The sequence below is a fragment of the Bombus pascuorum genome, chromosome 11 (genome assembly GCF_905332965.1).
Source record: "Bombus pascuorum chromosome 11, iyBomPasc1.1, whole genome shotgun sequence".
In the NCBI taxonomy this organism is placed as follows: domain Eukaryota; kingdom Metazoa; phylum Arthropoda; class Insecta; order Hymenoptera; family Apidae; genus Bombus; species Bombus pascuorum.
In genome coordinates, this window is record NC_083498.1 from 6898231 (window position 1) to 6910910 (window position 12680).

General features: G+C 32.3%; 1 protein-coding gene across 4 annotated transcripts in view; it reads left to right on the forward strand.

Annotated features, from left to right (window-relative positions):
- The window catches only part of LOC132911999 (protein draper), a 29117-nt gene that overhangs the window by 13550 nt on the left and 2887 nt on the right, over positions 1–12680 (forward strand). The window contains exons 1-14 of one of the 4 annotated variants that reach the window (XM_060969070.1): positions 7067–7085; positions 7161–7407; positions 8029–8155; positions 8246–8414; positions 8783–9029; positions 9115–9235; positions 9317–9454; positions 9571–9750; positions 9842–10169; positions 10666–10773; positions 11034–11198; positions 11501–11707; positions 12118–12273; positions 12481–12657. In XM_060969070.1, coding sequence (XP_060825053.1) covers positions 7316–7407; positions 8029–8155; positions 8246–8414; positions 8783–9029; positions 9115–9235; positions 9317–9454; positions 9571–9750; positions 9842–10169; positions 10666–10773; positions 11034–11198; positions 11501–11707; positions 12118–12273; positions 12481–12657 — 2215 coding nt within the window. In that variant the 5' untranslated portion in view covers positions 7067–7085; positions 7161–7315. Of the gene's footprint in view, positions 1–7066; positions 7086–7160; positions 7408–8028; positions 8156–8245; positions 8415–8782; positions 9030–9114; positions 9236–9316; positions 9455–9570; positions 9751–9841; positions 10170–10665; positions 10774–11033; positions 11199–11500; positions 11708–12117; positions 12274–12480; positions 12658–12680 lie in introns of those variants that run through there. The other 3 variants (XM_060969069.1, XM_060969071.1, XM_060969072.1) reach the window with 3 other exon arrangements.

The following is a 12680-nucleotide window of genomic DNA, read 5'->3' on the forward strand; positions in this document are numbered from 1 at the left end:
CTTTCGAGTATCGGAATTTTCAAAATTACAAATTGTCTCATTTGCAAGCATCCAACTTTCGAATTTTCCAATTCCGAACCTACTACACAGTTTCGAATCTATTTTTCAGAAGATAACAGAGATATTGGGTAGATTACTTATCGGTGCATACTAGAGAATGATAGCTTCCAGGATCTGGCAGTGGAAAAGTTTGGAATGTAAGAGCTTGCTCAATACATCGTTCACACATGCGTACGTATAAGCATTCATTCAGGTGTACGATGAACGCTCGTCGCATTCTTTCAATCGGCCCTTTCGATCGAAGCTCCGGTATGCACTACGTTTCTACAGGTGCACGATGTGCATGTCAGGTTCCGGCGATCAATTAAGATACTTAAACGGCCTGTTCTGTTTTACTGCATAAATAAATGTGCCGTAGAGAAGCCGTTGAATTGATTCTTCCGGTGGTATCTATGTTCGTGCATAATATACGTTCGCAAGCGTTCATTGCGCCCATCCCTGACGTGTTTCGAACGTGTATGGACATTCAATGAATATACGAATTACATGGAACTTGCCTTTGGTGAAATGATTCTATAAAAATCTGAATAGCAGTGAGTCTGAAAAGAACCTCTTCATTGTTTCAAAAATTGATTTATACAATTGTTTCTATGTAATTGTGATTATAATTGGTCGTTTGATGAATATAGAAACATATGGAAGTTATGTTGTGTGGAAAATGGTTTTATAAAAATTTTAATAGTAGTAGAATTGAAAAGAAGAAAAATGAAGCAAGCTAATGAAGTTTTAACTAAGCTATTGATGTTCTGCATTGTGAAAAAATTGAACAAGTTGTATTTATGAAATGTAATTTAATGGTGAGTTGTAAATGTAAAGAGAAGTCGGTAGAATCCGAGAAACTAGCATAAGTGAGAGGATAAATTCCATCAACTGATTATTTCTATTGCATTTCATATACTTGATACACGAGTAGCCAGCCTACGCGTCAAACAGTCTGCAGATGTTAAAAACGACAGGTTATTTTCTGCTTGATACACATAAAAAGAGTAATCGATGAAAAGTGCGGGCTTGTTTTCCGCTGCGAGAATTCTTGTGTTTGGCAGCCAAAGTTGAAGGATGATGGCTATTTCGGTTTCACTTGAGCCTCAGGGTTTTGTAAATTTAACTACGTTTCATTTTCAATGATTCTTGTTCTTACCATGAAAGAAAGTTTCATAGAATTTTTAGTATTTAGTATATATCTTTTTTAGCAAACAATCTACAAATAATATTGGCCTAATTGCGTAGAAGGGCTCCGGAAACTCTTCTTTATATTCATATATTCATCAAATGTTCAATCATTCATAAATTGTATTCTTCCTCGAACAGAAGCCTGTAACTAGCGAATGTGCTTACGTAGAAATTATTCTCAATTTAATTCCCGGTAATAATTCCTGATGCACTCATGATACCGTTGCATCGTGTGAACAGAAACGTAGGAAAACCGACCCGTTTTCTTTCGGCCGTAACATACCTGCTTCTGAAATATTTGGGTCCTTATCCTTCCCCAACTTCCCCTCGAGAAAAAAGATTGTCTGCTACCCATGCGTCTGACTTTTTCAACCTTATACGAGTTAACAGTTGACTGCTTTCTCATGCTTTTCATTGACCAAATAGGACAGTTTCCCTTTTTTCGTAACTAAAATCATTAAAAAAAAAAACGTACGAATAAAAATCGCAATCTAATTATAGCAGTTACAATTCCTAATTTATATAGCAAATGCAGAATCGCATGCGGTATTCTATATTTTCCAATAGAAACTGGACTAAAGCTAAGGGATACTTGATGTACACTCCCTTTACTGGAGGATCTTTATCTTCTCAGGTTTCCGTCAACTGGTTTGACCAGACCTTCGAACATGTAAACTTTATGCTCGGTTTTGTGACCTCACTTGATCGCCGAGCCTACTACATATACGGAGCTTTACACCGTTAGTCGATCTACGCGTTAATTCGTGCGTGTATATACCGGCTCGTCTGGTTTTTATTCGACTTGCACCATTAGAGTGCTCTCTATAAGCAATGTTGGCTTGTTCCACGTTGCAGTACATGTTCGTTGTACGAGAGACTTGTTTGGCTCTGGATGAACATCACGCTTACATCTAACTGGATCTTATGAAACGTTCCCATTGGCGTAGGCGTGCAGAATTGCTGCATCTTCCTAGAGTTAGATAGAATCTGCGTTCAATATATATATATATATATATGTACGTAATTATGCACATAAGCAAACAAATACGCCAAAGATTCGAGTAAATAAAGTGGGTTTGTTTTTAGTACATATTATCGATTCGTCACCTCTTCTAAATGTAGTCACAGTTTGGGAGATACGTAGAGATAGTATTAATATTAAATACCTCATGAATTATTAATCATTGACTTCGGAGTTTCAGTTTTTCAAATTAAAGCATTATGCAAATTTTTGTTAGATTTGTAGATTTGTTTAGAGTCATGTATTACATTCTTTTAGGGGTTCTATATATAATGTATCTACTTTGTAATATCTTGTATGTGGTATTATTTTAAGTACGAAATAATTTATTGAATTGTAAGCATAGAGTAATTTTTAATGCGGAGTAATTTACAAACTAATTCTTAGTGTAGAATTATTTTTAAAATTCAGAATAATTTAGTATAGAATTATGTTTAATACATTTACAAAATAATTTTATACTAATTGTAAGGAGTTTATATTATTATAATACAGCAAAATTTATAGAATAATTCGTAATGTAACAATAATTCTTAAATATTTGATATTTCTAAAAAGACCGTTTTAAGGAATTTCAGAGATTTTTTATTATTTGTGGAATACTTTTAACGACGCCTTTAAGTATGGTTTCCAATGTAAGGGTTTGAAACATGAAGTTAATGTATTCGCCGGTTTTCCCACAGAACTATTTTTCTTATATGCAAGAGTAAATTTAGGTCTACATCGGAGAGCAAAACATGAAATCATTAAATGTTATACATTTATAGAAATGTAGAATCTTCCAATCACAAAGTTTTAATCGATAACTAAGATAAGAAGATAACCCTGAAGTTTTAATATCACAAATTAGATTGTCAAAGATACTTTACGACATATAAACATATGTATAAACGTATTCGATAATACGTAATATTCGACGGCATATAAGCAAAATATATAAGTATAAATAAAAGTGGAAATACAAGCTGGGGTTGAAGAACAAAAGAAGTCAAATATTACTGTGAAAAGACAGAGAGTAAGAGAAAGATATACTGATACTTGATTATTCAATTATCGATGTGATACAACGCTATACACAATAGAGAAAAAAAAATAAGATAAATATAGGAAGTAACGTGATCTCAGCTATGGTAATCACTATGGCACACACGTAATCGATTGTATCATTGGAATCTGTATATACTTAGAAATTTTACTTGAAAAAGTATCTTCCCTAAAAAAGCATTTATGTTGTAACATTTTTAGTACGAGATAGTAAAGCATCTCAGAACCGACATGCTATTGTTAAATGAATTCCATAGCTTCCATTGAGTTGGTTAGCTAGAGTGACATTAATGGAACACTCGGAAAATCATGAGTGGAATACATGAAACTATATTGATAATGTTAACGATATAGTGGTACATAAAATTGAAACTAAAAACCACACGAATCAATAACGATTATTTCACACTTTTTTTTCAAACAATAGAGATGTTTTAAAAATAGAAGGATACACAATATGATCCGGTCGAAAATTACCCAAATAACGTAAAAAATATAATTAATATAACTGTTCTATTCAATGAAAATCAAATGATTAAATATTTCGAATATTTTAATCGCCTAAAAATTTCTCGAAAAGAATTCTACTGTTTGAATTTAATCTTCCAGGCAAATTATAAATGCGTTAATAAAAACGACTATCAACGTACAACTGCTGGCAACGTAGAATAAAAAACCGTTCGTTGCCATTCAATAAAATCTTTGTGAATCACTTCTGCCACGTTTAGCTCACGTTTTTTCAGCGACTGCCGACTTTGTGATTCATGTGTAAGCATATGTAAATCGTGGATCGAATGATTTGCGACCGGAAGTGACAAAGTGTCAATCGAGCGAGATGATTGCGATATGATAAAGCCGAGACGCTTGTTTCACGGTCATTCTGGTAAGCCTCCAGGGAACAAGATTTATATATATATATTTTTTTTTATCTAATTAGATATATATATATATAATTATTCCTTACAATTTATAGATGTGGATATTATATAAATTGTTATACTTATAAATTTATCACGTTTATGTGTAATACATCCGAACGACTAAAAGGGTCAAATTATTGAATCAGCTGTATAAAGATAAATCTAGATATTTACAGACTTTCGTATTGCTTTGATATGTTCATCATTTGTGTACATAATTATGCACATAAGTAAACAAATACGCCACAGATTCGAGTAAATAAAGTGGGTTTGTTTTTAGTACATATTATCGATTCGTCACCTCTTCTAAATGTAGTCACAGTTTGGGAGATACGTAGAGATAGTATTAATATTAAATACCTCATGAATTAATCATTGACTTCGAAGTTTCAGTTTTTCGAATTAAAGCATTGTGCAAATTTTTGTTAGATTTGTAGATTTGTTTAGAGTCATATATTACATTCTTTTAGGGGTTCTATATTTAGAATAGAAATGATACAAATATATTAATTATTAACGAGAGAGAGAAAGAGAGATCTTTAATAATTGCTTGTTCTCATCTTCGCTCCATGGAAGGCGATTGTAATTAATATTGGAGAACCATATACAAACAATAGGCCCGGATGTCGAGATAAAGAATTTCTATTTCAATGTGTATTGTATAAACAATAACATTGACTTGCTATAAAAAATTTCTTCATGTAGTTTTGACTGGGATTTTAGATTTTTACATGCCCATCTTCCAGTCAATCCTTCTGTACTGTCACAAAGATTTTAAGAGACTGTCGCATCGTAATCAGTTTTGTACTATCGGAAATAGTAGATGGATCGAGTGACTCAGATATGATAATAAGTATGGTCACTATCATAAGTGAGATAAAAGTTTGTTTTGTTAGTCTCACGATGATTGAATTTATCAAAATTGATGTTCGTGCTTAAGTGATAAAATTCGATTAGTTAACTTTTTTTTTACGACATACAATATGATAAAATATGTTATACAATTAATCTATTAAATTGCTCACTAATTGCCTTAATGTAACATTTTAATCAATTTACATTTTTTTGGTTATTACGACCATAAAAGTAATTGCTGTATTCACGCAACGAAATACAACGCAATTGGCACAAACGAAATTTATTTCTAAAATATTAAATTACAAAGTTAGGTTTAACAATTGTTGAAATACATCTCAAAGAAATATAAGGAAAATTTTCTTCCGTAATTACTTCCTACATCCGGTGTCTTGTTTCTCTACTTGCGTAATTCCTTTTATGCTATGTAAAATTCGATCGAATTGCAAACGGTGTGTGGAATGCAAATAGCCAAGAAGAAAAAACATCTCGTCCTCCAGAAACGATTCTAGGCTATTTGACTCCGATAAAGAGCCTGGCACGATGTACGTAATTCGACTCATGCGTTGTTTATAGAACAGGTTTGTTCCTTTGATCCATCCAAAGCAAAAATATAAAATATGAGCTCACCTTTTGTTAAAATAATTATTAAATAAAATAATTTCGTCTGCGTTTTATGATACCTCTATAGTATATCCTTAGAGTATAATTATTTGCCTCTGAATTTACCTCTATGTGGTTGGGTATTACTATCCTGTAAATGTCGACAAATAATAGATGACAGGCATTTCATACTCTACTGTATAATTTTTATTTTTCCGAATGTACGCTATTGCTGTAAGCGTGGTTGGCGTTAAACTTTCTATTCGACAAATCGAAGACGACAATACGGAAGTTGTAATCAGTCTCTAAGCGGCCGTACGCAATTTTTTCCAAGCTCCGTGTGACTCAACGTGCAATACGAACAATGGGCTTGTCATCCATTCAACAGCATCCGTGTCGTACTCAATAATTGTACTACTTGACAATTTTTAGAAAGTTTCCGGGAAAAACTTATTAAATAAGCATTTCTTTTTCGGAAATCTTTAAATACAAGCTTCGGGCAATGTAGATACATATTGATATTTCTTGTAGTATTTTCAGTATTCGATAGAGAATTATGAAAGAAATTTCTTCTATCATTAGTAGATTAAGGATGTTTATACATTTTTAGAAAGTTTAGAAGTTTAGAAGATTTTAAAAAAAATACACGTAATACACATATCTCAAACATTTTAAATATAATATCTGTATACGTACAAAAGATATGAATCTGCAATGAGTATCTTACCACTTTAATACTAATACTAATACTAATATTAATACTAATACTAATAATAAATTAATAATACTAATACTAATAATACTAATAATTATTTACATTGCATTAAAAACTGCAACTGAATTATAGACTCGTGTGAAATATATTTTTCGAGATTCACGTTATGTAAAACATAGATGATGACAAATACGTTAAGTGCCTCATAATTTAGTAACCAGGTTCTTGGTGAAGTGGCACGTATAGTCCTGCATGAATCTCTATCACTGACAAATATAAGTTCCGTTATCGACTGATCTTTGGATCCTCCTAATAAGAGAAAGCGGAAGAAAATTCTTATTCGGCGAACAGGTCCCTTTACGGAATCATTTCCATAGTTGATAAATATGCAATTTGTCGCAAATCGTGACTGGTACGTGGAATTAAAATGGATAAATTGCGATATGTAACTCAGGGTACAGAGTCTAAAGTTGCGAAGAATTTCTCTGAATATTTACGTGACAAACGAGTTTTAAAACCATTTTTTATCTCTTGTCATTTTCAATGCTTTTTCACTTCTTCAAAGAATGAATAATGTTCGCAATCGATTAGTTTAATACCAGACAGCTGCAACGTTATTGCTCTCAGTTCTTCTGGCAGAAATTTGATTACGTTCACTATTTTTATTTCTTTTTCTTTCATATGATTTGACAAAGTAGTATTTAATAGAATTTTTTATTAATAATATATTTGTCAAAAATGTGTTTTATTAAAAGTACGTTTGTATTTCCAGACTCAAAAACATGTTGACTATTTGGAATGCATGAAAATCGTCTGAAGGAAGGAAGGAATATAATACTCAAAAACATTGCGGGATATTGAAGCAATGTGATATACGCGCGAATCTGTAGATATAACTGTTTATTATATAAAAAATCATAAGTCAGGATGGCTTTATCTATCTATTTGTTAGCTGCTATTACAGTTGTGGGAACGGTGTACGGTTTGGAAGGGCCAAACATATGTACCAGGCAAGAAACGTAAGTGGATTAGATTTATTAAAGATTTATGAAAGCGTAATGGTTAGCAATATTACATAAAACGATAAACAATTATCTACTTAATTTATTTTCTCAAATCGTTATCGGAAGATGGTACTCCTTATTCGAGAAGATATTTAGCAAAGCAATAGATTTCTAATAAAAATTCAAGAAAGCAAGTTCACATATATTTAAAAAATTTCCGAATTCTAAAGAAGACGATATCTATAAAAGAATAATCACTACATACTTTGTTTTCCTTTATAACTTATTAAAACAATAATTATTATTATTATCGTTCATGATCTTGTAGTAAAAATCCGTAAAAGTAAATTCCTACACATCTCTTTAAGTTTTCCAATTTCTAAAATAAACATAAATATAATTAATATTTTTTATTATTAGTTTATTAATTTATTAAGAAGTTTTCCTTTTAAACTAATTGAAAAGTCTAAATTAAAATTTAATTTAATTTATTGAGAAGTCTATTAAATAAAGTTTTTCAAAAGCAAAATTATAATAGATTTAGAAGATCAGTTTTATTTTAATTGTCAACCTTCCGATGCTATCTATTCTGTTTTCACGACTCAGTGCTTGTTTTTAATACTTGGTTGATGTTAGGTATACGATAACAGTGAGGATATCGGAGCAGAAACCTTATACTGTACGAGAGAACACTTGGTGCTTAAGTTTTCCCCCAAGATGTTCGAAATATAAGGTGGTATTCAAGACGATATTCAAGGAACAGGTGAATAGAATAATATTAAATACGTAAAAGGTACTAATTAATTAAGAGAAAAGTTTTCGAAAAATTAACGTTTTAACGTTGTTCGATTAGGAAATAACAAAACAGAGACCAGTAGAAGAATGTTGCAAAGGCTACACAAAGACCAATGATGACAATCGTTGCATTCCAATCTGTTCCAAGGACTGTGTTCATGGCACTTGCATTGCACCAGACGTCTGCAAGTGTGAGTCAGGATATGGGGGTCCGTTATGCGATTATAGTAAGCATTAGATTTTGTTATTTATATAACATATTCCTTAAAATCATCGAAATACTCAAACCAGACATCTTCAGAAAATACTTTCACCTTATCTTTTATTCTTGGTGCAGTGTTCAATCTTCGCTGCATAGAAATTAGTTATAGAACTGTTTGTGAAAGAATAAAAATTCTCATTTCATTAATTAATTAATTATTTATTCATTAATTTATTTTTGTTACTTTAAATACTGAGTACGATTCAAGATACTTTCTTAAAATCAATCAGTCAAATCAAAATCAAAAAGATTTAAGTAATTATTTCTTTTATTTACTCATATAATATAAGTATAGTATAAAGTATAAATATAAGTATATTTGTAACTTGACAGAGTGTCCATCTGGGAAATGGGGCAAGTCTTGCGAAATGGATTGCATGTGCCAGAACGGAGCCACTTGTGACCCATTCGACGGCAAATGCTTGTGTAACAGAGGCTGGACCGGTAAATACTGTAGCCAAGAATGTCCTCCTGATCGATATGGTCAAGATTGTGGTGAAGAGTGCCGTTGCAGAAACGGTGGAAGTTGTCACCACATTTCTGGCGAGTGCCATTGTGCTCCTGGTTACACAGGACCCCTGTTAGTTGATATATCTATTCTATTATTTAAATTGTATAAAATATTAGAACACAATTTTTAAATCGCTTTAATAATTCTTTTTTAGTTGCGACGATTTGTGTCCACCGGGAAAACACGGTGATGAATGCAAATCAGAATGCAAGTGTCAGAATGGTGGTTCTTGCAATCCTACAACCGGCGAATGTTATTGTACACCTGGATGGACTGTAAATATTAATTGATATTTTATGATATTTTGTTGTAATCGTGTTCATGCATGATCTAAAACAGATTTCATTTTAAAATAGGGTTCAGTCTGTGCCAACCGGTGTCCGGAAGGTTTCTGGGGTAAAAACTGTTCTCAAGAGTGTGATTGTTACAATGGTGCTGGATGCCATCATATCACTGGGGAATGTGAATGTAAACCCGGTTATTATGATGAGAAGGTGACCACTCTTTCAGAAATACTTAATTATTCTTATTAATTATTGATATTTTAATATATATGTTAATGTGTTAAATACAAATAACAAATAATTTTGAAGATAAAAATCTTTTGTAGTGTTTAAAAATTTGCACCGGAGGAACGTTCGGTTTAAATTGTACAAGTAACTGTAGCTGCGAAAATGGTGCAATTTGTTCACCGATTGATGGAACTTGTACTTGCAGTCCCGGTTGGATGGGTGAGAAATGCAATAAACGTGTTTGTCAGAATGAATTCTGGGGACCCAACTGTAAGAAAGTATGTAATAATATAGATAATGCGATATTCACTTTTCTACACTGTCTTTTTAATACTACAAAATAAATACTATATTTATAAACGTTGCTAGATTTGTGAGTGTGAGAGTAACAATACAGAAATGTGTCATCCGTGGACTGGAAAGTGTATTTGTAAACCAGGATGGGATGGCGATACTTGTACCAGACCTTGTCCGTTTTATACGTACGGGAAAGGCTGTCAAAATCGTTGTAATTGCAAGAACAACGCGCAGTGTTCACCCATAAATGGAACTTGCATTTGTGCGCCAGGATACAGAGGTGAGGACTGTAGTGAAGTATGTCCTGACAACACTTATGGCGAAAATTGTGCACAAAAATGTGTCTGCAAAAATGGTGCCACTTGTTTACCCGAGAATGGCCGATGCAACTGTACAGCAGGTAATAAGTTACACTATTACGAGCACAAAAGTTAATCAATTAATACGAGTTAATATACAAAAATTGAATAATTCTTAATTAAAAGTAAAAGAAGTAATTTATCATTTAATCATGCGTGAGTAATTAAAAAGGAAAGGAAGTATCTTTAAAATGATAAGCATTTTGTAATTGTATGATTTAGTATTTTTTTATCTTCATTTTATGTTGTTTGCTTCAAGTTAATTCATTCTTTAATTGTACGATCCTGTGAATTGCATGAGCAATTACTAACTGTAGTTTTTAATAGTATGCCATTTTCGCAAATTTGTGGATTTTTATTTGAAATATATAGTTGTAGAGTTATTATTTGAAATTAATTTATCAAAATAATCGTAAGGTAAGTAGTTCGTATTTAGTGAGAATTATTCAGTTTAGATGTCTTTTTTTAGAATGTTTTTTTGTTTCTCATGTTACATTCAATTTTGCTCCTGCATGTATTGTTATTACATTTTGCTAGGATGGGTTGGTGTTTCGTGTGATCGTCCCTGCGACGACAAGTCTTTTGGCAAGGACTGCGAGGGCAAATGCAAATGCTTTAACAATGCTGCCTGCAATCCACAAAATGGTAAGGGGGCTGGTTGCAACGATTTCTTTTGGTTTTAAAGAAAGTTAATGCTTCAAATCATTAACAAAAAAAGCATTAATTTGTATAAATCCATGATTAGATGGTTTCTTTTATTTCTCGATAATTGTATTTCCATATTTTTTTATTCTTATGTAATTTAGTTTCATATATTTTGAGACTCGCGTTTCTTAATTTTTTGTTTCCATTTTCATTTCGTTGCACTTGCACCAAAACACGTTACCTTTTTTAAACACCTGCAGGCACATGCACGTGTGCAGCTGGCTTCACCGGTGAATTTTGCCAAGATCATTGTGAAAAAGGATTTTTCGGGCTGGAATGTACTCAGGTCTGTGATTGTCACAAGGAAAATAGTCTAGGCTGTGATCCTGCCACTGGTCGTTGCATCTGTAAGCCAGAATGGCGAGGTTTGTTTTTTCTTTTCATTCGTTGATCAATCGCCATACATCTTAAAACTACAACAATTATCCTTTCCTTGTGGTACCATTTTAATATCTTCCTTACATCATTATTCATATCTACCATATAATGTACAAAACAGAAATTTTGAATTACTAAGTAGATTTCCTGTCTATTCGTTTAATGTACCACGTATTTTAACGTAGAATTTTTTAAAAGAAATTGAAATTATTGAGAAAGACGGGAAAACTAATTGTTTAATGGCGATTTGGTCTTCGATAAAATTTTCATTTTTAATGACATAAAACAGGAATCCGTTGTGAAACCAAGTGTCCAGAAGGCCTTTATGGTGACGACTGTCATTCACAATGTGAGTGTATGAACAATAGTTCATGTGATCCAGAAACAGGCACTTGTATTTGTGCCAGAGGTTGGGAAGGAATTGATTGTTCTCAACCCTGTAAAGAAGGGTGGTATGGCGTACGTTGTAAGGAAAAATGTCCAGAAAAAATACAAGGTAAAAATAACAATTTTAGGTGAAGGTGAAATAAATCAAGCTTTCGTAGTTCTGCTAGAAAATAACTATCGCTAACATTTGTAGTCAGTAGTTTCTAGTAGATTTTTATACTTTAGATTATATGGTATTGTATCATATGTATATAAAAATTTATTAATTCAAGTAGTACTTCAGCATGTTCATGATAAGCACAAAAACAACAAACTAATGCTTTGATCATTGATGTGAAAAATATAGTCATTTTTATTTTTATACCCTTACTCAAACACTTCAATAAAAGTGGTAAGTTGCCAATTCATTTAACTTTTACTGTAACACTCTTCACACAAACTAAATTAAGGTACTAATAAATAAAGCTAGAACTATTTATTCGAAATAATAATCATTTAATTTATCTTTTTATCTTTTAGGAAACATGACATGTGATCATGTCTCTGGTGAATATGTTTGCCGACCTGGATACTTAGGGTTAACATGTGAGCATCCTTGTCCACCTAATCGTTATGGATTAAATTGTGCTAGTCATTGCCGCTGTAAAAACGGTGGCGAGTGTCATCACGTTACAGGTAAAATTTTACTTACCGCTTTTGCAATTCATTCGAGTCTAGAATTTTATTACAAAATAATATGTACAAATTCATAAGTTTTTAGTCCTAATAGCTCTATTTTGCAAGATATTGCATCATCAGTTATATTAAGTACATAATGTAGGGTTCATATTAGATGTTATATGAAACGAATTAATGGCTTCTTTTACATGTATACCATTTTAGGCGTGTGCCAATGTCGACCTGGTTGGCAAGGCGAATTCTGCCAAACACCCTGTCCAGACGGGACATATGGCATGAATTGTAGTCAACATTGTACATGTCAGCACGGAGGAAAATGCAGGTCTAATGATGGTCATTGCCGTTGTGCACCTGGTTGGACTGGCACCAAATGTACTGAGAGTACGTGAAAAAAAAATTATACA